Source organism: Salarias fasciatus, assembly GCF_902148845.1.
Source record: "Salarias fasciatus chromosome 7 unlocalized genomic scaffold, fSalaFa1.1 super_scaffold_4, whole genome shotgun sequence".
Lineage (NCBI taxonomy): Eukaryota > Metazoa > Chordata > Actinopteri > Blenniiformes > Blenniidae > Salarias > Salarias fasciatus.
The window spans coordinates 2,590,145-2,613,959 of NW_021941229.1; the positions used below are offsets into that span (position 1 = coordinate 2,590,145).

General features: G+C 47.7%; 1 protein-coding gene across 4 annotated transcripts; it reads right to left on the reverse strand.

Annotated features, from left to right (window-relative positions):
- Positions 1–1,634: 1,634 nt before the first annotated feature.
- Positions 1,635–22,652, reverse strand: LOC115382503 (tropomyosin beta chain). Of its 4 annotated transcripts, none has more exons than XM_030084238.1 (9): positions 22,388–22,652; positions 16,440–16,565; positions 11,011–11,144; positions 10,324–10,441; positions 10,069–10,139; positions 9,320–9,395; positions 7,890–7,952; positions 7,725–7,794; positions 1,635–2,016 (listed from the first exon to the last, which is right to left on the reverse strand). In XM_030084238.1, the coding sequence occupies exons 1-9, from the start codon at positions 22,499–22,501 to the stop codon at positions 1,934–1,936; spliced, it is 855 nt and encodes a 284-aa protein (XP_029940098.1). In that variant the 5' UTR covers positions 22,502–22,652; the 3' UTR covers positions 1,635–1,933. The 4 variants fall into 4 exon arrangements, with proteins under 4 accessions (XP_029940098.1, XP_029940096.1, XP_029940097.1 ...); XM_030084236.1 differs by lacking the exon at positions 9,320–9,395 and adding an exon at positions 8,481–8,556 and having other exon boundaries at positions 1,650–2,016; XM_030084237.1 differs by lacking the exon at positions 1,635–2,016 and adding an exon at positions 5,261–5,614.
- Between the last annotated feature and the right edge of the window lie 1,163 nt (positions 22,653–23,815).

The window sequence follows — 23,815 nt, forward strand, 5'->3', positions numbered from 1 at the left end:
TAATATAGAATAATTAAGATAAGATTATAAAGTAAAGTAAAATAAGTTAGAAATTCATAATAAAATAGAGTAAAATTTGATGGTGGAAATAAGAGAACTATGAAAGCTCAGTTAAAAGCCTGATTAAAAAGGTATGTTTTATGGTATGGCCGCTGCCAGAGGACCTCAGGGCCCCGAGGGTCCAGGCGGTAAAAACAGGTCAGCTCGATAAGGAGGCACAAGGCCGTTAAGACATTTAAAAATTAGTGAGAGAATATCCTGAAGCGGACAGGGAGCCGATACAGTGAGTGTAGAACCGCTGTAATGTGGCTCCGCCCCCTGGTCCTCGTCAGCACGGCGGCTGAGTTTTGCAATAATTGTAGGTTTGAAATATTCTTTTTGGGAAGACCAGAGAGCAAGGCATTACAGTAATCTAACAGACAGGAGTTAAAAGCTGCATTAGCACCTCTGTACTGGCCTGAGAGAGAAACGGCCGACTCTGGCTTTATTCTTATAATGATAATATCCAATCTTAGTTATATTTTTAATGTGTGGAATAAAATTTAGCTGTATACTGTATACATACTGTTTATTTAGTCAAAATAAAATAAAATGCAACAAGTTTTCTACTGATCATCAGTAGGTTAAAATAACCTCAGTAATAAACAATTCAATTAAAGCCTAATTTAATTTAATTTAATTTAATCCAGCCATGTGCTGAAATTATATCAACTTAAATTAAATTTTCGCATTTTTCTACTATACTTCCTATGAACTTAGAGAAGAGAACCCATGTTAATTACTTTGAGAGATTTTGATTTTGATTGAGTGATTGAGTGAGTGATCGGCGAAGGTCAAAAGTAAGATGCCTGACCAGGAAAGAACAATATTGGGTGTTTCCTAATCTTCCCAACACGTCATTATAGTGTGCTTTAAAAAGTGGCGTTTAGGTTTGGCGCTCGGATGCTGGAGTAAACTAACCTTGCATAGCAGATGGGCCTGCCTGATTCGGTTCCTAAATCCTGCAGATCCCATCTTGTAGCGCTCCATAGACCAGTGATTTCACCGGGTTAAAATTTTGCCGGCCCAATCAGGGGAAAGAGGCGGGAGCTACGGGAGGAGCGGAAGTGACGAGAAGACGTGACGACAGAGGGAAGCGCGTGAAAGTTTGAAAACAATGGCGGCATGCGAAGCGATCTCCGTGGACACGGCAATATCTGCAGTTTTATAAGAAAGCAACTCAATTCCTTCTTTGAAAGAGGAGCACAGAACATCACTTAAAGTCTTTTTGTCAGGAAACGGCGTCTCCTGCTTCTCAGCAGAGGTAAGCTCCGTCACACCGTGGCTTGATGTGGATTGGTCTGTGGTGAGTGTGTCGCGTGTCAATCAGAACGGTCGTCCAATCGTCGTCTTCTTCGGTTCGAACGGTCGTCCAATCATAAACTACCGATTGTTTTGAAGGTCCCGCCTCTGAAATCAAATCGGAAGAGCGGCTACCCAGATGGACTTGTGAAATATTTCCGTGGCGGACATGAAACTGTCCATCTGGCGTGTCAGGTTAGGTGTAAACAGCCAACCTGTAAAAGTCACATGATCGAGACAACTGTATTAATCGTTCAGTCATGGAGCCTTTATTCAGAACCAGATGTCAGTAAGTTCCCAGCACCGCATTTATTTCAGCTTCTCAGAACAGTTTGACATTTTATTGACCCCTCCAAAATAAAAGAACTGAACTCTGACAGTGTTCCGTGATCTCCATGTTAGTGACACCTCTAATGTAATAACCTACAAGTGATCTGCACCACACTGATGGGAATTATTCAGAAATAATGAACGATCAGACATTTTACTGCGGGCAGCAAGGTGCTGAGCTCAGATGTAACGTTTCTGTTGTGGGTGACGGATGGCGGGGCGGAGGGTCAGCGGTCAGGCTGGAGTCTGGGAGCTTCCGGCTCTATAGCATGTTGATCTCCAGAAGGGTTTGGTCCAACACCTGATGCATGTCCAGGTTCTCTTCTTTGGCCTGAGCCAGTTTCTCTACGGGTGAAAGACAACATGTGTGACACAAGGGAAGCTGATCGATCCAGGGTCATTTTTCTCATTTATTTTAATCAGTTTAGGATTTGATTTTGAAAAGCTTCACTTTACGCAGGCTGGCATTTCCTGTCCCTGGATCCTGAATGAGAAGCTGACTCTGGGAACCAGAGGTCTCTGTCTGACCCGGGAACCTTTCCCAAACTGCTCCTGCACTCATGTATCAGTTCAGTTGCTGCCTTTCCATTTCCACTTTTCGCTATAATATCCATTTGAGATGGTTTGATTTCAGCCGACTAAGAGAAACCTTGAGGGTCAAATGAAGGTCAATCAAACCAGATCTACTAAAAGAGAGTTTGAGTCACAACAGTCGACTAAAACCAGCTGGTACCCAGCTCGTCGACGGAAGACTTTCATGAGTCGTCCCAACCCTAGATACATTATTTTAGCTACAGAATTTGTTCTAATAAAAACATGGAGACATTTGTTAATCTGTGAGATTTATTTTTCAGTCATATCTTTATTTTCTAACGGGAAAATATCTTTGATCATTAATTAATCAATGAATTAACTGGACCACAGCACAGACTTTTATATATCCGAAGTAATATTACTATTAGATCAATATGTTAAAAAATATATGTTACTTAGGGTACGATATATGAGGATCTCTACACGCTGCCTGATCTGGCTGCTTGAAGTCTTCAGGACTCCTGAGACGTTGGGGACAGGTTCCAGTCTTCAGGAGTCCTGAGACGTTGGGGACAGGTTCTAGTCTGGGACAGGTTCTAGTCTTCAGGACTCCTGAGACGTTGGGGACAGGTTCAAGTCTTCAGGACTCCTGAGACGTTGGGGACAGGTTCTAGTCTTCAGGACTCCTGAGACGTTGGGGACAGGTTCAAGTCTTCAGGACTCCTGAGACGTTGGGGACAGGTTCCAGTCTTCAGGACTCCTGAGACATTGGGGACAGGTTCCAGTCTTCAGGACTCCTGAGACGTTGGGGACAGGTTCTAGTCTTCAGGACTCCTGAGACGTTGGGGACAGGTTCTAGTCTTCAGGACTCCTGAGACGTTGGGGACAGGTTCTAGTCTTCAGGACTCCTGAGACGTTGGGGACAGGTTCTAGTCTTCAGGACTCCTGAGACGTTGGGGACAGGTTCACGTCTTCAGGACTCCTGAGACGGTGGGGACAGGTTCTAGTCTTCAGGACTCCTGAGACGTTGGGGACAGGTTCTAGTCTTCAGGACTCCTGAGACGTTGGGGACAGGTTCTAGTCTTCAGGACTCCTGAGACGTTGGGGACAGGTTCACGTCTTCAGGACTCACCACAGGGCTGTTCTAGGTCTTTCTAGCCAGGCGGAGCAGCCAGAGGACACCGGGCTGTCGTGCGTCAGGACTTCCTCTGTTCCTCCGTCAGGTCTTTGTGTCTTCACTCCACACTGTGTGTGTGTGTGTGTGTCGTGAGTGTGTCCCTCGTCTGTTTGTCTCTCCTGTGTGTTTGTCTAGTTTACTTCCAATGATCCATTTTCCCAGACGGGATTCTCCTGTGTCAGATTTACCTCCAGGTTGTTGATACTGAGTGGTTACCTGGTGTTTTTAATGTGGAATCAGTTGATTCTGAACCACGCGATGCTGAATTCTGTTCCTGAGCTCGGTGTTTGCTCGGGGAAATGAAGGATTAAATCCTCTCTAACGCTGGGGACTGCAGTCCTCTGATCGGACAGGAGGCGCACGACTGGCGTCCAGTGCACACAGCCGGTCAGCAGGTAAAGCAAGCAGCTGCGCTGCTTGTTTGGCAACTTCAGGAAGTCCCGTCTGATTGGCTCTGGAAACAGGAAGTGTGACGGTCTAGCCCCGCCCACTGGAGTTGCGTCCCAGAACTCTCATTTTGAAAGAAATAAACTTCACCAAGACATTTATTGTTGGACAGATTGTTTAAAGGGAATGTTTCTTCAATGACAGGTGGAAAATGGGAATGATTTTCATTGTTTTTAAAGTCAGTTTCTTACATGTTGTACCTTTAAATAAATCGCCTCCGTACGAGTCAAACCGTCGGCCGCCACCCTGGAATAGTGAGTCATGTGACGGACGAGCGCGAGCTGAACGACCAGAATAAAGCCACGTTTCATCTACATATAATTCTGACTGCTCCCGAAGGAGAATAAACCAGACAGCTTTTAGGATTTAAGCTTAATTCCAAACAAAGTTTTCAGGCATTAACAGGGTTATTTTAGAGCAGAATTAACCTTAATTCAGATTTAAACCGGAATAAAAAGTCCCATGTAAACACACTGATTGTGTTTGGTTTAAACTGTAGTTGACAAATACTTGCAAGTTAAATGTGTAAATATGTTGAGTTTTATGATATAACTTGCAATAAACATTTAAAGCTATAGTGCGTAACTTCGGGCGCCCTCTAGCGGAATTCTGCGTTCTTACAACAATAAAGCCGGCGCTTCCACATGATGTACGCCCCAGTGTCGTCGTGCCCCCCCCCCCCCCAACCACTGCCACGGTGATTCGCGTTTCCACAGCGCGAATCATCGGTTGGAATAAACGGTTTTTATTCTGTGTGAATAAGGACAGCTGGTGAAAAAAACATGGACTCTTCCGAAGAGGTAATTATTGTTTTCTTGCTTTTGTTTTTTTTTTTTTTTTTTTTTTGCCACAGAAACGCAAATAGCTTATTACAAACGGGAGACAAGGTGCCTGCTAATTTGTACCTGACAGGTTTGCCTTCTCCGTCGGTCACTTTCCTTCTCCCAACCGTCCAGGCTTTTTTTTTTTTTTTGGTGGTAGGATCCACTTCAGGACTCTTTCTCTGCTGTTTCTTTGGATTATCCGCCATGCCGCTTCCTCAATCTGCCTGAGCTCCTGCCTGTTGCTATGAGACGCTCTGCGCGTCCTCCCCCTCCTTTCTTGTTATGACGTAAAATGCGTAATTTCCTGCACGCCAGAGCGGGAATGTCGCCGGTCGACACGCAAAGCAAGAATTATATATATTGAAAAATCCCGCGACATGTTAGAGGAGCCGATCGGCTTAATCTGCACTTTGTCATCTCCACTAGCAGTGGCTTGGCTAAAACAGTCATTCATAGACATTTAAAAGTTACGCACTATAGCTTTAATTAAAAGTGATGTTGCTGTACTTTGTCAGTTTTTCTTTGAACCAGCACTGGTTTACAAATGTCTTACAGGAAGAGGAAAGGAGCGGGGAAAAAGAAGACAAAACTGGGAGAAGACAGAAAAGTCAAGAAGGCTTTGAATCATTTATTACAGAGTACAGAGAAAGACGGGGAAATGGCGTCACATGAATATTTCACCAACAGACAGAGGAAACCAGCAGACACAGCAGGGGGTCTTCCAGCCCAGCGGACCGCTGCGGAATGGAAGAGGACGGCAGAGGACAGACAGCGAGACGGCAGGGAGGGCCGGGGCCCGGACCCGAGCCGGAGCCGGACCCGAGCCGGAGCCGGACCCGAGCCGGAGCCGGAGCCGGGCTCACAGCCAGACAGAGCGTCTACAGAGTAGTCATGTCGTTCAGGGCCAGATCCAGCTCCTCGCTCAGGGCTTTACCCTTTAGCTTCTGAGCATAGACTTCGTCTGGAGGAGGACACACACACACACAATGACACGCAGAGGGAAAAGGAAACAGACTGAGGTGGAAAGACAGCAAACAGGTAGAAGTACAGGAGAAAAGCAGGAATTCAAAGCTGAGCCTGAATCCTTCCACAGTGAGGGCCAACACTTCACCGCTGTCAGTAAAATCACATCAACCATTTGCAGCAGGGGGTTGAAAGTGTGGCGCAGGGCCCCCCAAGGGGGCGCCAGAGAGCTCCGCCAGGATCGGTCATTTAAAGAAATACTTGACGGGAAAACTGAGCCCTCAGCAGCAGCTCCAGATTATCAGTGAAGACTCACCTCCCATTAAAACCAAACCATTTAAAGCATCTCACAAGCATGAGAAGATTCAGGCTTTTCAACTGTCCAATGATGAACGATGTAATCTAACGTGAGACACAGGATGCTTCACCACACACACACACACACACACACACACACACACACACACACACACACACACACACACACACACACTTCCACAGCTCTGGGTGAACCTCTCACTGAGTGGTTCAGTCCCTGCTCTACAGACACACCCAGAGGGAAGGGATCATGCAGCGAGGCAGAGCAGGCCTGACGCCACAGCCTCGGCTTCAGGAAACGCCTCAGAGCTCAAACTGAGGAGGCCGTGACCTGTTAGTTTCAGTTTAAAAGATGTCCTGAAGGCCGACTGCAGAGGAAGAGGTCAGGCTCAGAGGTCAGCCGGTCCTCAGATGATCACATGACACACTGGAAGTGCCTCAAGTCTACACTTCCCAGGAAACAGGATTCTAATCTATAATCATGCCTGTAGCAGCTTTCTGTTGTCATACAGGGACACCTAGTGGCCACAGATGGTATGATCTGTATATTTTGATGTTATTTCTCAGTATGTCACGTTACCAGAAATGACAAAAAGTACAACTTATAGAATGAGAAATACAGTAATTAACACTTTGCAACTAGAAGCTTCTTACAAGAAAACCACAAAACTTAATTCGTTATGTCTCTTTGGTGATTATTTAATACATTAAAACCTTTTTTATATTGCATTTTAGCAGGGCAGTGATGGGAAAGATAGATTTTTCATATTTTTAACAATGTGCTCAAAAAACCAATCTCATAAAAAACAATCTGACCAGCTCAGAGGGATTCACATACTCTTCAGTCTCGGGGGTCTGAGGCTTAAATTCGATTTACAAATGTTAAGGTGCATTAAGGAGTTTTATAACCTTAAAAATACTTATTTTCCACCATAAATATGTTGCACATTTTTAATGCTGTGTACAATGTGCCCTGACATATTCATTACCAGTACCTCTAACAGCGCTAAATTGTCACTTGAAAGTCACAGTGCCGGTCCGGCACCAGAGTTTTTTTGGGGAGAATTTGAAAGGAATGACGTAATGCACACTCCGGCTCGTTAAGTTTCGTTTTGTCCGCCATTACTCCGCCAGATGCTTAGTGAGCAACAACTGAGCAGGATCTTCCAGAAAGTAAGAACAGACTGGCTTCTAGCACTGCCACAGCTCCACACAGACTCCACCAGGGAAAAGAAACTTAAATCTTACTTGAGCACTTCTAAAAGAGCGAGGAAGGAGTTCCTCTCTTCCGTGCACGGGAGCCACAGGCACGAGTTTTTCACTAAGCTGCATTACACCCAAGGCCTGCAGGGGGCGCTGTTTCGCATAAAATGTGCAAACTCCTTAATGCACCTTTAAACTAAACACAATGACATGCTTTCTAGAAGCTACAGTGCTTTTATTTTGAAGGAGATTCTAATAATTCTGGCTCTGACCCGTGCACAGGTCAAATGTCTGAACAAGATATTTACATTCACACATGCTATGAGGTGAATAAAAAGGAGCCGGCGCAGCAGTGCAGGGTTAAAGGTCGTGCAGCTCAGAGCCGGCTGTCAGCCTGTCCCACCAGGAGAACAGGCCAAGGCTGCCGAACCAAGACACTCGGAATGGAGACGATTTAGATTTAGAAATGAGTGCTGAGCCATTCAGACTGTAATCAAAGAGCAGATTCCACGTAAAGAGGAAGTGAGACGGCGAGTTAATGTGAGGCTCGACCAGCAGAACCGATCCAAACGCAGACGGCTGAATACCTTCCAGGTCATCGATGGTCTTCTCCAGCTTGGCCACAGACCGCTCAGCAAACTCTGCACGAGTCTCAGCCTGGAGCAAACAGTGTGTGTGTGTGTCAGCGTTATAAAGAATGCGACAGAAACACACTGTTGAAGCTTGTTTGTGAGAGAAGAAAAGAAACTGACCTCCTTCAGTTTGTCGGTGAGAACTCTGATCTCTTCTTCGTATTTGTCCTCTTTCTGTGAGTACTGAAATCCAAACACACACAGTGTTAACTTTACAAACACACACACACACGCACACAGTTCACCTGCTAATGCTGAAGATAATTGTCCTGCAACTACTGCATGTTTTAAAGATGTTCTAAGCCTGATTTCTCTCCTGTTTCTCTGACCTGATCATCTGCTTTATCGTCTCATTCCTCTTTGTGGCTTTAATAAATTTAAGATGAAATCATTCAATTGTATTGTTCCTGGTTTGAAAGATGGTTCTTAAAATAACATTTTGAATATCGATCTCCATTGTTTTCTTTAAATCTGCATGTGGTTATAACCTTGGACGTTTCCGAGCCGTGTTTGCGCTGACTGAGTGTTTCCTGTGACCACCTGCTCTGCTCTACAGCTTCAGGAAACCTGACGACGTCCGACTGGACCTAAACCCAACTTCCTGAGGGAATTCTGTCCCCAGATGGAAACCCAGAGGGAGAGCCTGTGAAGACGCCGCTCAAACGGTCTGAAGGTCGCCGGCGCCGGCCCGCCCCTCAGCTCCGACTGTACCTTCTCAGCCTGCGCTTCCAGGGACTTCAAGTTGTTGGTGACATTTTTCAACTCTTCCTCAAGGTCGCCTGATTTACTGAGCGATTCAGAAAGAGGAGAAGCAGAAGAAGAGAAAAAAGGCAGTGATTTGAAAGGCAGGGCGGCAAGAAGAGACCAAACCGACGACACGGACTCCGAGGAGGAGACGGCGAACGGGTTCTAGCAAAAGGTCAGGCAGGGCGTGAATGGAGAGAGAGAGGGAGAGAGAGAGAGAGAGAGGAGGGCGGCTCTGCTATAATCAGTGAGGACAGTTTCCTCAACGTCATCTTGAGGACTTCCAGGAATGTTTTTTGCTGGAAACATCACTTTCATCAGTGTTGAAATCAGCTGTAAAACACGCCGGCTCCCTGTCAGAGACTCTACACTGCAGCAGCAGCGTCACACTGACGCTTCACTGGAACAACACCAGCTCAGCAGACTCTCTGTAGGGGCGGTCACACTGGAGTAGAGCCCACTTTTGAGCACTAGGCGGCAGTAGTGAGCCAGTGGAGCTTCTCTGCTGTGGTCAGGTCTTCTCCATCCATAAATACAGCACAGCATGGAGCAAGGAGAGGGACAGCGCCATGTGCTGCTTCCCTGGCTCATTCCTGGCTCATCTTTACACTAAATGATATCATGAAATTCATCAACACATAAACAGTGTAATGCTGGTCAAAACTAAATGAAATCTTCATTTGTGGAGAGCCAGTCTTTGGTTGAATGAAGACAGAAGAAGAAGAGAGGAAGGAGGAGGCGGTTTGTGGGTTAGACGGCGACAGACACGGCGGAGGAGCAGGACGGCAGGCCGCGGCTCTCAGTACCTCTTCCTCGCTGCACATCATGGACTTCAAATTCTGGTCCATGAGTTTGAGCTCCTCCTCCAGCTCCCTGACCCGCCTGGCGGGGGTTAGTCCGGCGGGTGGTGGGTGTGAGTGGGGGAGGCAGCCACACAGCGGCAGGCAGTGGAGACGCATTCATGCATTCGGGAGACATTTCATATGAACACACAGAAAACAACAAAAAAGAAGAGAAGACACAAATCCAGGTGTGTGTGTGATTAGTGTGACTCTCACAGGACAATGTTTACAGCAGCACGATGCACATTACTCAACACATGGTTCTAACTGGACAGAAGGACCAGCGTCACGATCAGACACAGTCCTGCTGTTCTGATGCTTGATTTGTGTTTTTTACGTCACAGAAAAACCAAAGCAGTACATCAAACATTAGTAGTTAAGGGAATCATTTCGCCCATGCACCACATTCAGCTCATGGTCACATAAACACACCGAGCAGCGGCTCCCCACCTCCAGGGCTCAGCAACCACCGACCCACAAGAGAAAGCCGCCGGCTGGGAAACTCCCCACTGCCTCTGCTACGGCCCAGAGACATGCAGGCCGCCCGGGCGGTGTTCTGGGGGGTGAGGAGCCTCTGCTTCAGAGGGTCATGACCTCTAGGCCGCTGCGTTGGACCCCATGCTGCCATGGTGCTGAGGTACGCTACAGCTCCATCAATAATGCAGCAGGGCTCCGGCGCTCCGGGAATCTGTGTGGTGCAGGTGTTGACTTACGCCTCGGCCACCTCGGCACGCTCCTCCGAGCGCTCCAGATCGCCCTCCAGGATCACCAGCTTACGAGCAACCTGCAGACACACACACACACACACACACTTTCAGCTGTCTCCCAGCAGCTGGACTGCAGGTATATCACTGCTCCAGCAGCTTATCAGGTCTGTAAGTCTCTTCTGACATCTGAACATAGAAAAGCTGTTCAGGACAGAGGACCCGAGTCAGAGCTGAAAATGAAACATGCAGTGATTCCCACACCTCTTCATATTTGCGGTCGGCCTCCTCAGCGATGTGCTTGGCCTCTTTCAGCTGCATCTCCTGGATCTCCATCTTCTCCTCATCTTTCGACGCTCTGTTTTCTATGACCTTCATTCCTCTGATCGACAGAGCGACAGGAGGCACAGCTTAAGTACAGTCAGTCGCCTTTTCCAAAGAAGGCTGCAGCCAGATTCACAGGTCTGCAAGATGTGTGAGGACACTGCTGGGACTCCAACCCGGTGTGTGTGCAGTGTGTCCGGTGTGTGTGCAGTGTGTCCGGTGTGTCTGGAGTGTGTGCAGTGTGTCTGGAGTGTGTGCGGTGTGTCTGGTGTGTGTGCAGTGTGTCTGGAGTGTGTGCGGTGTGTGTGCAGAGTGTCTGGTGTGTGTGCAGTGTGTGTGCAGAGTGTCTGGTGTGTGTGCAGAGTGTCTGGTGTGTGTGCGGTGTGTGTGCAGTGTGTCCGGTGTGTGTGCAGAGTGTCTGGTGTGTGTGCGGTGTGTGTGCAGAGTGTCTGGTGTGTGTGCGGTGTGTGTGCAGTGTGTCTGGTGTGTGTGCGGTGTGTCCGGTGTGTGTGCGGTGTGTGTGCAGTGTGTCCGGTGTGTGTGCGGTGTGTGTGCAGTGTGTCTGGTGTGTGTGCGGTGTGTGTGCAGTGTGTCCAGGTTGTCGCTGGACGGCCTGATCCTCCCCACCTCTCGCTCTCGTCTGCAGCCTTCTCGGCCTCCTCCAGCTTCTGCAGCGCCGTGGCCAGCCTCTCCTGAGCTCGGTCCAGCTCCTCCTCCACCAGCTGGATGCGCCTGTTTAGAGATGCTACTTCAGCCTCAGCCTGGAGACACACACACACACACACACACACACACACACACACACACACACACACACACACACACACAGTGTAGTAAGAGCAAAAGAAGGGAACTCAATTATGACTATTCAAATACAATCAATACTCCATAAACAACGTAGTGAAGTCAGATTGACGACCGCAGCAGTTCATATCATGTACATTATGCTTTTGTGTCTTTACAGCTTCACAATCCAGCACCGCCTACAGGATCCACTTCCTGTCCCCGACATCCAGTGTCCAACATGAAAGGTCAGTAAGATCAGAGGTCCTTCGTCTGGAGCGCAGCGGTACATTAATATCAGGTCTGACTGATGGTGGACTCAGACATTCACACTCCCATCACAGCCAGTATCAAAGCTTTCATCACTTTCAGTGTAATCAGACTACATGTTCCGTCATATGAGCAGTAACCAGCATGTTTTCATTTGTACTGATCACCATTCTATTTTGATCTGACCCAGTTCATTATAAATATACTCATTATCTGAATTAATTGTAGAGGAGTATTTTATTCCACGGTGATTTTGTTCTTAAGCTTTCTAATTAAAACTAGTTTTCCAGAAAAACGAAGTTTTCAATAGTTTTGTGATTCTGTCTCCATCGCAGTGGGCCTGGCTGCCTTTTATATGACAAAAGGTTTCGGCACCAGAGCCTGTTTGGATATTTGTGTCGCTAGCTGTCTGCGCTGCCGGGTGTCGGTCCTCCGGGCCCCCGGGGCCGGGGCCGGGGCCGGGGCCGCGGCGGGCGGGCGGGCGGTCGGTTACCCTCTCCCGGGCCTGCCGCTCCATGTCGGCCTCGGCCTGCAGCAGCTCGGCTCGGTCCTCCGCCTCGAACGCCACCTGCTGCAGGCCCTGGATCTTCCTCCGCACCGCGTCTATGGAGCCGAACGCCGCCATGCTGGAGACTCCGGGCCCCGGCCGCTGAGCGAGTCACCGCGTTTCCATGGCAACCGCGCCACTAACCGGAAGTTGCTACGGCCCTTTCCGGTTGTTTATTTTCAGAGTAAAATTTGACTGCTGAAGACAGTGGCTGTGTTCGAAACCGCATACTTACCTACTACTCATACTAACTTATTGAGTATGCAGTGTGTTTACACTGGCAGTATGCGATTTTGAGTATGCGAGAAGTTCCCGGATGCATACTGCATTCGCCAGAAATGTTGAGTATACATCGTGTGTTCACTACTCATACTGAAATTGCCCAAGATGCAACGCGACGGACAGCGGTTGCGCCAGACAGAGCTTGCGTCGCCTGGCGGCCGGCTGGTGTGAGAAACTCTGAGCTCGCAGGCGGGCCGCCGCTGGGGTGGGGTGCCGCGCCGCACCGGGGGGCCCGGGGGTCCGCCACCGGACCTCCGGAACCGACTCGGTGCGACGCCCGGGGCGGGCCCGCTCCGTAGGACCGCTGGGTGAGACCGCGCGTCTCAGTCCCGCTGCCGAGCGGGTCGGCGGGGAGCCGGTCGGAGTGGCGGGGGCGGCCGGCGGTGTGATCCGCGGTCGCCCGCCGCCCGCCACCAAAGCCCGACCGGGCCTGGAGGCTGGGTCGCCGGGTCGGGGGACCGACTGCCACGGCCACGGCGCTGGGCCCCCGTGGCGGGTCCGGGGTTGGTGTGTGCTCTGCTTCTCTCCTGCTTCTCTGCTTCTCTGACTCCTCCTGCTGGAGCCGCTCACCGCGGCTGGCTCACATTTCGCCGAATTCGTCCGAACAAAATCATAAACGGCTGGTATTTGGACAAATAAACGACACACTCGGGCTCTAAACGACCACTTTGTCACCTTATTGAAAAAAAAAATATCGATGAAGTTGTCCTTTTAAAGAGTTGAGAGCTAAAGTGAAATCAGCTTTAGCAGGTCGATTTCGGCTCGGGGAGAAGTGCAATGCATTATGGATTATGCTGTAGTGTAAACGCTTTGCATACTGTCTGATGGACTGAGTATGCAGGATGCAGTATGGGTAGTATGAGTATGGAAGGATGTAGTAGGCAGTATGCGGTTTCGAACACAGCCATCTTTTCTCTAAATTGTCCCCACAAATAATTTCTAGAGCCAAATCAATAATCACTGAGCTCTGAGGTGTTTCCGGTCAGTTCAGTGTCATGGCGGCTCCCAGGGCTCACAAACAGGAGTGGCCAAAAAATAAATAAGTAAATGTATAGTTTTACATGTCTAAAGAAAGAAAAGTGGGTTTTGTTGACATTTAGGACACTAATTGTTCCCACATGTGGGCAGGCAGCTCCTCAGACTCCTCTGGGCCGGGTCCTCAGGGTTCATGATTTAACTCTCCATCTGTTACAGTCAACATTACATGAATATTTTCTGAGCACAGCAGGACATCCTTTCACCTCCACACTCTGACAGAAACATAATGTTTTGAAGTAGTTCATTCCCTGCCAACATAAATTACTGCAGTACTTTATGACTGTTGCTTTATGAGGAACTTTCTCATAAATAAATTCTCTGAACTAATGTTTTCCTTCCTGAATCAGTACTCAGCACCGCTTCACACACAGAATTCATTCTTAATAAATTATCTTCTGTAAACGCCACATAATTTATTCCAACATGACAAAACTAATGAGGAATTCTGGTTTTGGAAAGTAAAATTCAGACTGGTTCAAAGTCTTGTCTAGGTTTGTTCATGTTTGTTTCATGCTTTCATATTTTTGTGGTCCCTCCATGATTAATTCACTGTAGTCCGATAAGGTTCATTAGGCCTTTTTTTGTATTCATGGTTTGGATTCGTATATACAGGCCAGAGGTTATTTTGCCTACCTTGACATGTTTCGGCTGCCAAGCTGCAGCCTTCCTCAGAAGTGTCACGTGATGTTGTCTGGTCGGCTGATTTATACAGGTTTTGGCGCCAGCTTCCTACTGGGTGCAGTAGGACGACAGCGCCATCTGCAGTCCGACTTCTTCAGAACTGTGTCCCAGGTATGGGAAAGTTGATACGCCCCCTCTGCCCGGTTCACAGTCTGGGGGGCACGTTTCCGGATCTCGATGGCCTCCCTGATCCAGCGGTGGTACTTGTTGCTTTCCGTGCCGATGATCTGGGCATGATCCCAGTCCATGAGGTGGTTTTCCCTCTTGCAGTGTTCGGAAACGGCAGACTTTAGCTGTTCCTGCTCTGCCTGTCGTTTGGAGGAGCGTGTGCACGCTTTAGATGTTTCTTTTTCGCATTCAGTGCGATGTTCTTTTGTCCTGATGTTGAAGGCTCTCCCGTCGGGGAGACTGGCAGAGCCTTCAACATCAGGACAAAAGAACATCGCACTGAATGCGGAAAAGAAACATCTAAAGCGTGCACACGCTCCTCCAAACGACAGGCAGAGCAGGAACAGCTAAAGTCTGCCGTTTCCGAACACTGCAAGAGGGAAAACCACCTCATGGACTGGGATCATGCCCAGATCATCGGCACGGAAAGCAACAAGTACCACCGCTGGATCAGGGAGGCCATCGAGATCCGGAAACGTGCCCCCCAGACTGTGAACCGGGCAGAGGGGGCGTATCAACTTTCCCATACCTGGGACACAGTTCTGAAGAAGTCGGACTGCAGATGGCGCTGTCGTCCTACTGCACCCAGTAGGAAGCTGGCGCCAAAACCTGTATAAATCAGCCGACCAGACAACATCACGTGACACTTCTGAGGAAGGCTGCAGCTTGGCAGCCGAAACATGTCAAGGTAGGCAAAATAACCTCTGGCCTGTATATACGAATCCAAACCATGATTAATTCACTGTAGTTTCTGCAACAAGCTGCTTCCATGTTGTTTTATATAACAAAACAAAACAACAGCAAAACAACACAGGAACATTTGTAGAAATGAATAAACATGACGAAAGATTTCAAAATCACTTTCTCATATGCTTATCTTTTCAAAATTTGATTATATCTGACCCATAAAGTGCTTCTCAGCTCATATTAATATGATTCTAAAATTCTTATTTGCACTGGTGTGTGACTTTCACGTGTTTTTCTTTGGTTATAATTAAACGATGTTGGAATTTGTTGTGTATTAACTGTGCTCCATCACAACAAGCTGCTTCTTTTTTAGGAGGGGGATAGTTTCGCCGACACTGTTAACTGTAAATGGTGTCTGACGGGCTCAGTAAATATTCTGCTGTTCGCCTCAGCTGCTGCGAGCTCGGCTGTAACGCGCTGCTCCAGCTGGAAGCCGCCAGGCAGATGTGTTCATGCTGGAGCGAAGGATAAAGCATAAACAAATTGGTGCACGGCTCCCATTCTTTCCCATCTTTGGTAACATCACAGCAGCGCTGCACGAGGACGTCCGGCCGTGTTCAGGACAAATCCACCCAGCCTGCGTCACACACACACACACACACACACACACACACACACACACACACACACACACACACAGTCTTGTATTTCTATCCTTGTGGGGACCGTCCATTGACTCCCATTCATGTCTAGCCCCTAACCCTGACCCTTACCCTAACCCTAACCCACACCACAACAAAGCCTAACCCTAAAGAAATGTTTTTGCACTTTTACTTTTTTCAGTAACAACAACATGGTCAAGAAAACACTGTTTCTCCTTCTTAGGACCGGAAAAAGGTCCCCACAAGGCACGTCGTTCCACGTTTTGCTATCCTTGTGGGGACATTTGGCCCCGACAAGGATAGAAATACAAGAACACACACACACACACACACACACACACACACACTTTCCTCTATAATTGGTCATAAATGCTGTGACTCACAGCTCCAGAAAGCCTGGAGAAGCTGTCCTGACCATGCATCATTACTGACCCTGCATGTTCTTCACAGCAAATTCTGTCTCTGTTAAGAATACCAGCAGAGGTTTGTAAATACAAGGAGAGTTTTTATGACCCACAGTGCCTTTCCTTCATGACACTCGGTGTGAGGACTGATTTCACTCCCTCTACAGTAGCAGCAGCAGCATCTGTATGTTCCAGTGCAACATGAGCGCTGGAGAAATTAAATCCTCTCCATCAAGCGCCGGAGAGTGATTGGGATAGTGAGCATGTCCCTCAACGTGCTGACAACTTTTATGGTTTGTAGGCAGAATCTGATGCGACGTGGGACAGATTTATTACTGTCGGTTCTGCTGCTGTCACCAGTCAAACCACTCAGCAGCTCCTTCCTCTGCCAGCTCTGCTCATGCTCGGGATGTTCAGCACCTAAAAGGGAATGGTTACTGCATGTGTACAATCTGACCTCTTCCTGCTTCAAACGCAGAAATGCTCGCTGCCTTGCTTCCTGGTGTGAAGCATGCGTCAGCTCCCTCCACTTACGTCTGTGGCCTTTTTCTCGGCCTGCTCCAGCTTCTCCTGGGCATCTTTCAGCGACTCGGAGTATTTGTCCAGCTCATCTTCCACTCCCTTCAGCTTCTTCTGCAGACCCAGCAGCTCCTCCTCCAGCTACACAAGGTCAGGAGAAAAGAGAGTCAGCAGTCAGATATCATCATTTCATAGAATCGCTCTGTCAGTACTGATCCAGTAATTTCCGTTCTCAGAAACACCAGATTTGTTTCATGAGACTGGTAGTGAGGCAGCTCCACGCTGAGGTGCAGCTCCAACCGAGCGGAAGATGACGGACACGTCAGTGGCAGTGTGTTCGAACCCTTCACTGAGAGCCTGCTGAACCGGGGGGGGGGGGGGGCTGACATTTGGTCCTGATCATTGATATCAACGACCTGAAACTCCCCCAATGGGCCCCTCGCTGGCCACGGAGCAGCTGACACAGAGGAGAACGTTTATGGAACCATTTCTTCACTTTCTCACTTATGAGGGCCAAGAGGCAATAATCTAAATAGAATTAAGAATCTTATAAAGATGTTCTAAAATTTTATCAACACCTTCAGTCAAGAGGTTGAAATGGAAAGTGATAAATGTCTGAGCTGTGCAATGACCAATACACGCCAAAATACCAGAATACTGGCTATTCTGAATGAGACATTCAGGGTTTTCTTCATAATGGAGCGGGCCGGTTTGTTTCCTCAGTGAATATGATGGCTGTACAGAAATGATCCATCTCTGTGTCTTTCTATTCATGACGCGATGAGAGCTTTTTATTTTGGTTTCTGAGTGACTCACTTCTAAAGATTGTTTCGGCAGGTTTTCTCATGCAACAACAGGCCTATAAAAAGCCGCCGGTGAAGACAGCGATGCGGCCCGACGACAGCGAGTCCACAACAAATGTCCTCCTCCATCCAGCCCACGGCCATGTAAGGCCTCCCGCTCACAAATAGCACCTGGTGGTCCTCATCCCGCAGCCTTGACTCTCCCCAGCAGCACAGACAATTCAGGGGGGTGGGGGTCTTCTCCGGGGGTGGGGGTCACAGAAATAGCCGCGGGGGTATTTGATGCTGCGGCCATCGGGCTGCATTGTGGCCGACACGCAGGGCGTGATGGCTCCCGGCTATGAATAGACCGGTACCTGATCTCGTTTAATCCGCTGTGGAGAGACGGCGTGCCGCTCAGGAACGCACACCCGCCAGCCATAACATTAAGACCAGGAGGAGGTGGAGGAGCGAACCCGGATCTTCTCTTTGTTGTTGTGGGAAACACAAAGCAGCAGGTGAAGCCTGACATGACACAGCTCATGGCGGGATTTCCCAACTCATACAGATGTTATGAACTGAACGTCTTCGCCTGTGTTTCCAGCGTTCAGGCTGACGGCAAAGTTTACAATTTTACCATCGTCAGGTAAAAAACGAAAACAAAGAAAACATGAAATAAAAACAAAACTTGTAACAGTAGCCTGTGAGAAGCGAACGCAGCGCCTCGGCTCGGGCTGGAGGTGGAGGTGGACTGAGCGCTGTGCTGACTGGGGATGCTCTCTGATTGGCTGCCTGATGGAGGCCAGATCTCCACCCTCCGGATTTACATCTTAATCCTTCACACATTTCCGTCATATTTTCCAGGAGACGTTTGCCTTTGACCCCCTGGGGTCTGTGGGGGGCTGGTGGTGTGGGTGTGGGGGTGGGGGGGGGGGGGGGGGGGTGGGGGGGGGGGGGGTGTAGTTGGATGTGCTGAGTAGCAGGACTTCTTTCTCCAGATAGAACAGCGAGACGTCGACAGACTGACTTAAATGGACTTTTTCTAAAATGTTTGCTCTCAGTGTCGGAGAGCAGAAATCACACCGAGCTACTGAGGCTACTGCAAACCAAGGAGGATGCTGGGAAACACTCCGGGCCAGAGTGAACAAAAACATGGACTATAAAGAATGATAGCTTATTAAAGCTCAGGTCAGAAAACCCTCAGGCAGGGTCAAATCATTCATGTCGATCTTAAAGCTACATTATTTGGTGCGCCGCCTCAGAGCAGCAGTCGGTCGCTGCAGTTTGTCTCCAGCTCTTTCTGATTTCTAATTTTCCAGGACATCCTGCCTCTGTCTGACTGATGAGTCTGATATTTTCACGGAGGCTTGCAGGTTATCTGCTGATCTCTGCACTCATATTTCATAAGCTGCTATTTTTATTCCTGTACTGCTGAGGCAGGGAGAATCACAAACGGTTCATTGTAATTTATCTTATATCTACAGTACAATATGTTAGTTAGCTCATCAGTGTTGACGTGTTAAAAATGACAAACAGTCCATTTAAACTGAAACCTCTGACGGCTGTATTGATCCTAATAGATCTGAAGCCCACATGTGGCTCTTCAGTCCCTCTCTACTGCTACTGCAAACTTTCTCTTTTCTCATTTTAATTATGCCACAGCAGAAGGAATGACATTTTCACTGTTTTGTACATTTAAATCTTTTTGATGTGCATGTCGAAGAACACTAAATTTGAATTAATCCAAGAAATAAATGCCTCAGAAGAAAAACGGAGCAGTAAACTTCATTTATTTTTCTGTCAATGATCCAGGTTTACCTGCAGGTGCAGAGGAAAATGAAAACTAAAGGAGCTTAAATATTATTTTAAAAAGCCATCCAAAGAGCTAAAATTACTGAGAGGTCTAAAACAGTTGAAATGGCATTAAATTGATTTAATAAGGTTTCCTAATTTTGAAGGTTGAACATGTTTTTGGATCCATTTCATTTGGAGGAAAGTTTAAAAGAAATGTCACTTTTACTAAAACGATTCCAGAGAAATACAGAGAATTCCTGGATTTCCGTTGAACAAGGACTGTAAAACATTTAGAAAACCCTCTTAGAAAAATAGGAACCACTCCTGACTCCAACAAAGCATCTGGAGTCAGAAGCTCCTAAACATGAAGTCCGATACAGGGATGAAGGGACAGATGGATGGAGGGATGGCTGGATCCCCATCAGGGTTCTCAGTCATTAGCCGGAGGATAAATGAGCCTGTTCTCAGATGGAATCCACCTTAACTGTTCAGTTCGTCAGTCACTCCGGGGTAAATCGTCCTTCTTGCGACTGGTTCTGTCGTAGCCGTTAGTCTCTCCTCTGGTAATCAATGCCACCAGCTGCTGGGCGATGCTATTGGCTGTGGTGGTCATTTTCCAGAAGCACGGCCCGCTGCAGAATCCGATCAGCTTCAGATCATTCAGAAATCTTTGTGGCCGTCTTCCACATCTTCAGTGGACAGCGGCTCCAGTCACATGACCCTCCACTTCCTCTACATGTCGGCCATGTTGCCAGCAGCCAAACCTCCGTCCAGGCAGTCAATCTCTCCATCTCTGCTCCTCGTTGAAATAATCTCGTCAAATGCATTGAGAGACTGGTTGATCAATTTCATTCTGATTCTGGAGTTTTTGAAGATCAAGCGAAGGACGAGGCAGCAAGCAAGGAAAGCATGATGGAGGGAGAGAAGGACAGGAGAGGAGGAAAAGATTAACCTGCCTCCATGAAGAGCTGCAGCAGGAAGGATGGACGGAAGGAAGGAAGGAAGGAAGGAAGGAAAGCTTCACTTTTTTTCTAAAGTCCTAGAGAAAGTTCTTGGAGCCAGCTTTGTGACCATTTCTGTCCAAACAACCCATTAGAGTCGTTCAGTCAGGTTCTAGAGCTCATCACAGACCAGAGACCGGGTTCTAGACCTTACTATGGACCAGAGACAGCTCTGATGATCTTCTCATGGCTTCAGGCTGGTCTCTGTTCTGGTCTCTGTTCTAGTCCTGTCCAGAGTCCTCCTACTCCAGAGACTGGAACACATGATGTTTATTCAAGTTTCAGCATCAACCTGGACTCAATCATATCGATCAGACTGGTTTATGTTCATGACTCTTGAGCTCAGAATAAAGATGTGGAGAATGGAGTTCCACAGGGTTCTGTTTTAGAGCCTCTACTCTTCACATTATACCTCCTCCTGGAGGGAACATCATCAGGAAGCTCTCCGTTAACTTCTACCGTTCACTGAACCAGACGACACTGATCAACGTCAAAGACGTTTGTCTCAAAGACATAAAAGTCTGGAGGAGTCGGAATTCTCTGCTTCTGAACTCAGATAAACTCTGATCTAAATGATCTAATTTAAAAGAACTAAATATCCAAACCACTGAGAGGAACCTGGAGTTCCTCTAGACCAGGACCCTTATTGGACTCACCCTCACTTATAAATAACTATTCTTTAATTAATTCTACTTTTTATATTCAACTCAACAACAGGAGGGTTCTATTACTTTTTATTTCTGCAGATCCTTTGTGCTCTTTTCCCACTCAGCTGGGGTTTTTCCAGGAATGCACTGAACACATTCTGACACCGAATTTATTCTAATAGAACCAACATTTCAAGACGGAGCCAAATATTTAGCACATGAGGTATTGTCTGCGCATAAATAAACTCTTCTAAGCTCTTTGGAGACCAGACTACCTCATAAACATGCTCTCTGATGGCCTCCGGGATGTTTCTGGTATTCCTGCAGCTTTCCCGCTGCAGCCCGGCACTGTATCGACTCTCCTCACTTCAACACCAGCTGCCAGCCTTCAGACATTCACACATTAACGAGACGAGCGTAAACGCGCCGTTCCAGAGACATTTCCCAGTCCCTGTTTCTGATTGTGAAAGCCGTCCCTCCGCCTCACTCACTGTCATTTTCAGACATTTTCAGGAACAGTTAGTTCAGTTCTGCACAAGATTCAAAAATTTCATTGATGTTGATTTTGAAACAAAGTCTGAAGAAATATGTTTAACTGATCCAAACAAATTTATTTCAGCACGTTCAAAGCAAGTCAGAGTACTCCTCTCCAGAAATACTCAGAGTGTTAGTTACTGTTTAACCACACTGAATCGCATCTTCAGTGGCAGATTTCCAACTTAAAAATTCAAAATACTGAGATTTATAACTGCAAAACTTCCAGTGTCTGCTCAGAAACGGATGATTTCATGGTCTCTAAGTACGGGTAAATACTCAGAAAACTCTGACATGTCCCCTTTTTTCTGCAGTTTGTGGTTGAAGTTTGAAAGGTGGGAGACGTGTGATGAAGAGTGAACGGTGGACACACACACACACACACACACACACGCTCAGTCTTGTATTTCTATCCTTGTGGGGACCGTCCATTGACTCCCATTCATGTCTAGCCCCTAACCCTGACCCTTACCCTAACCCTAACCCACACCACAACAAAGCCTAACCCTAAAGAAATGTTTTTGCACTTTTACTTTTTTCAGTAACAACAACATGGTCAAGAAAACACTGTTTCTCCTACTTAGGACCGGAAAAAGGTCCCCACAAGGCACGTCGTTCCACGTTTTGCTATCCTTGTGGGGACATTTGGCCCCAACAAGGATAGAAATACAAGAACACACACACACACACACACACACACACACACACACACACACACACACACACACACACGCACACAGTGCCATCCTCTGGGGCCACAGCAGTGAATTCTTCATGCATTGAAACAGCTGAGAGATGCAGCTTTTAATAACTTCCACACAGAAACCCTCCAGTCTGGTTTTCATCAACAAGCACTTTTCTACAGGAGCAGACATCAGTGAGTGAGGTTACAAAATAATCATGATACCGCCGGTTTTTAAGGATAAAGTGAATTTCTGGTTCTTCTAACCAGTTTCATGGTGACTGGAAGTCTAGGAAATCTTTTTCATTTTCTTGTAACTGACTTTGATTTGATGTGAAGCGTCTCTGTATGGGCCTGATGTCAGGCCAGAGGTTCCACCACACCAGCCCAACAGAACCCAGTCTGGGTGGTTCTGCCTCCCAGACCTGGTCTCTACAGGAACCCATTCGCTCCCTGATGCTCTGTGAGGTGATGCGAGGTGTGGTGCTGCTCAGAGCAGGCGTGGAGGCGTCCTCCTCTCTACCTGTTTGCATTTGTCCTCGGCTCCCTTCTTGTCCACCTCGGCCTGCTCCGCGCGGTCGATGGCGTTCTCCTTATCCAGCTTCAGCATCTGCATCTTCTTCTTGATGGCCTCCATGGCTGCTGCGGGTGTGGGCTGGGAGAGGCAGACGGAGACGGGGACGGCCGGTGGTCTGAGACGGAGACGGAGACGGAGACGGAGACGGAGGCAGAGTGTGTGAGCAGCGCCGGGCTGGAATAGCAGCTGCTGCAGACCCGCGCTCCGTTTTCCCCCCGGCCGGAGGGGGTCCGCCGCCACACTTCTCCATATTTAGGCAGTGAGAGCCGTTCAGTGCATGCTGACGTGTGTGTGTGTGTGTGTGTGTGTGTGTGTGTGTGTGTGTGTGTAGCACTCTGCACCTGAGACATCATTTTCACTCAAGCAGAGGTCAGAGGTCACCGCTTGGAGGGGAGGTCACCAGTAAATCATGATGGAATCACCCTCAGACACCAAAACACTTTCACTCCTGCTGAAAAGTTACCTTCAAACATTTAACTGATTTAGAACATATTCAAAGAAACAAAGAGGAAAAATATGATCAATAATACAAAAGAACAGAAAAATGTCACATTGAAACTTATAGAATTCAGATTTTATACCAGAAGGTTTTTCACTGACGGTCACTGAAACAGAAGGTGGAGCTGAAAAATAAATCTTCATCCTCCGCTGTGATGCTGCACCATGTTTGATTCACTCTTCCAACAGACGATCTTATGAATACACTAACAGATAATTCAGTGAATTCTTTACATATGGATTAAAGGTGCCTTAAGGAGTTTGCACGTTTTATGCGAAACAGCGCCCCCTGCAGACCTTGGGCGTAATGCAGCTTAGTGAAAAACTCGTCCCTGTGGCTCGCGTGCACGGAAGAGGGGGACTCCGTCTTCGCTCGTTCAGAAGCGCTCAAGTAAGATTTAAGTTTCTTCTCCCTGGTGGAGTCTGTGTGGAGCTGTGGCAGTGCTAGAAGCCAGTCTGTTCTTACTTTCTGGAAGCTCCTGCTCAGTTGTTGCTCACTAAGCATCTGGCGGAGTAATGGCGGACAAAATGAAACCTAACCAGCCGGAGCGCGCATTACGTCATTCCTTTCAAATTCTCCCCAAAAAAATGCTGGAGCCGGACCGGCACTGTGACTTTCAAGTGACAGTTTAGCGCTGTTAGAGGTTCTGGTAATGAATATGTCAGGGCACATTGTACACAGCATTAAAAATGTGTAACATATTTATGGTGGAAAATAAGTATTTTTAAGGTTGCAAAACTCCTTAATGCACCTTTAATCCTGCTGGCTCAATCCTTCACACAGAAACTAACAAAGCTTTTCAAAATTAAAGCCGCAAGCGGCATTGGTCGGGACCGAGCCTCCCCGCCGGCCAGCATCTGAGACGTCCACCCACT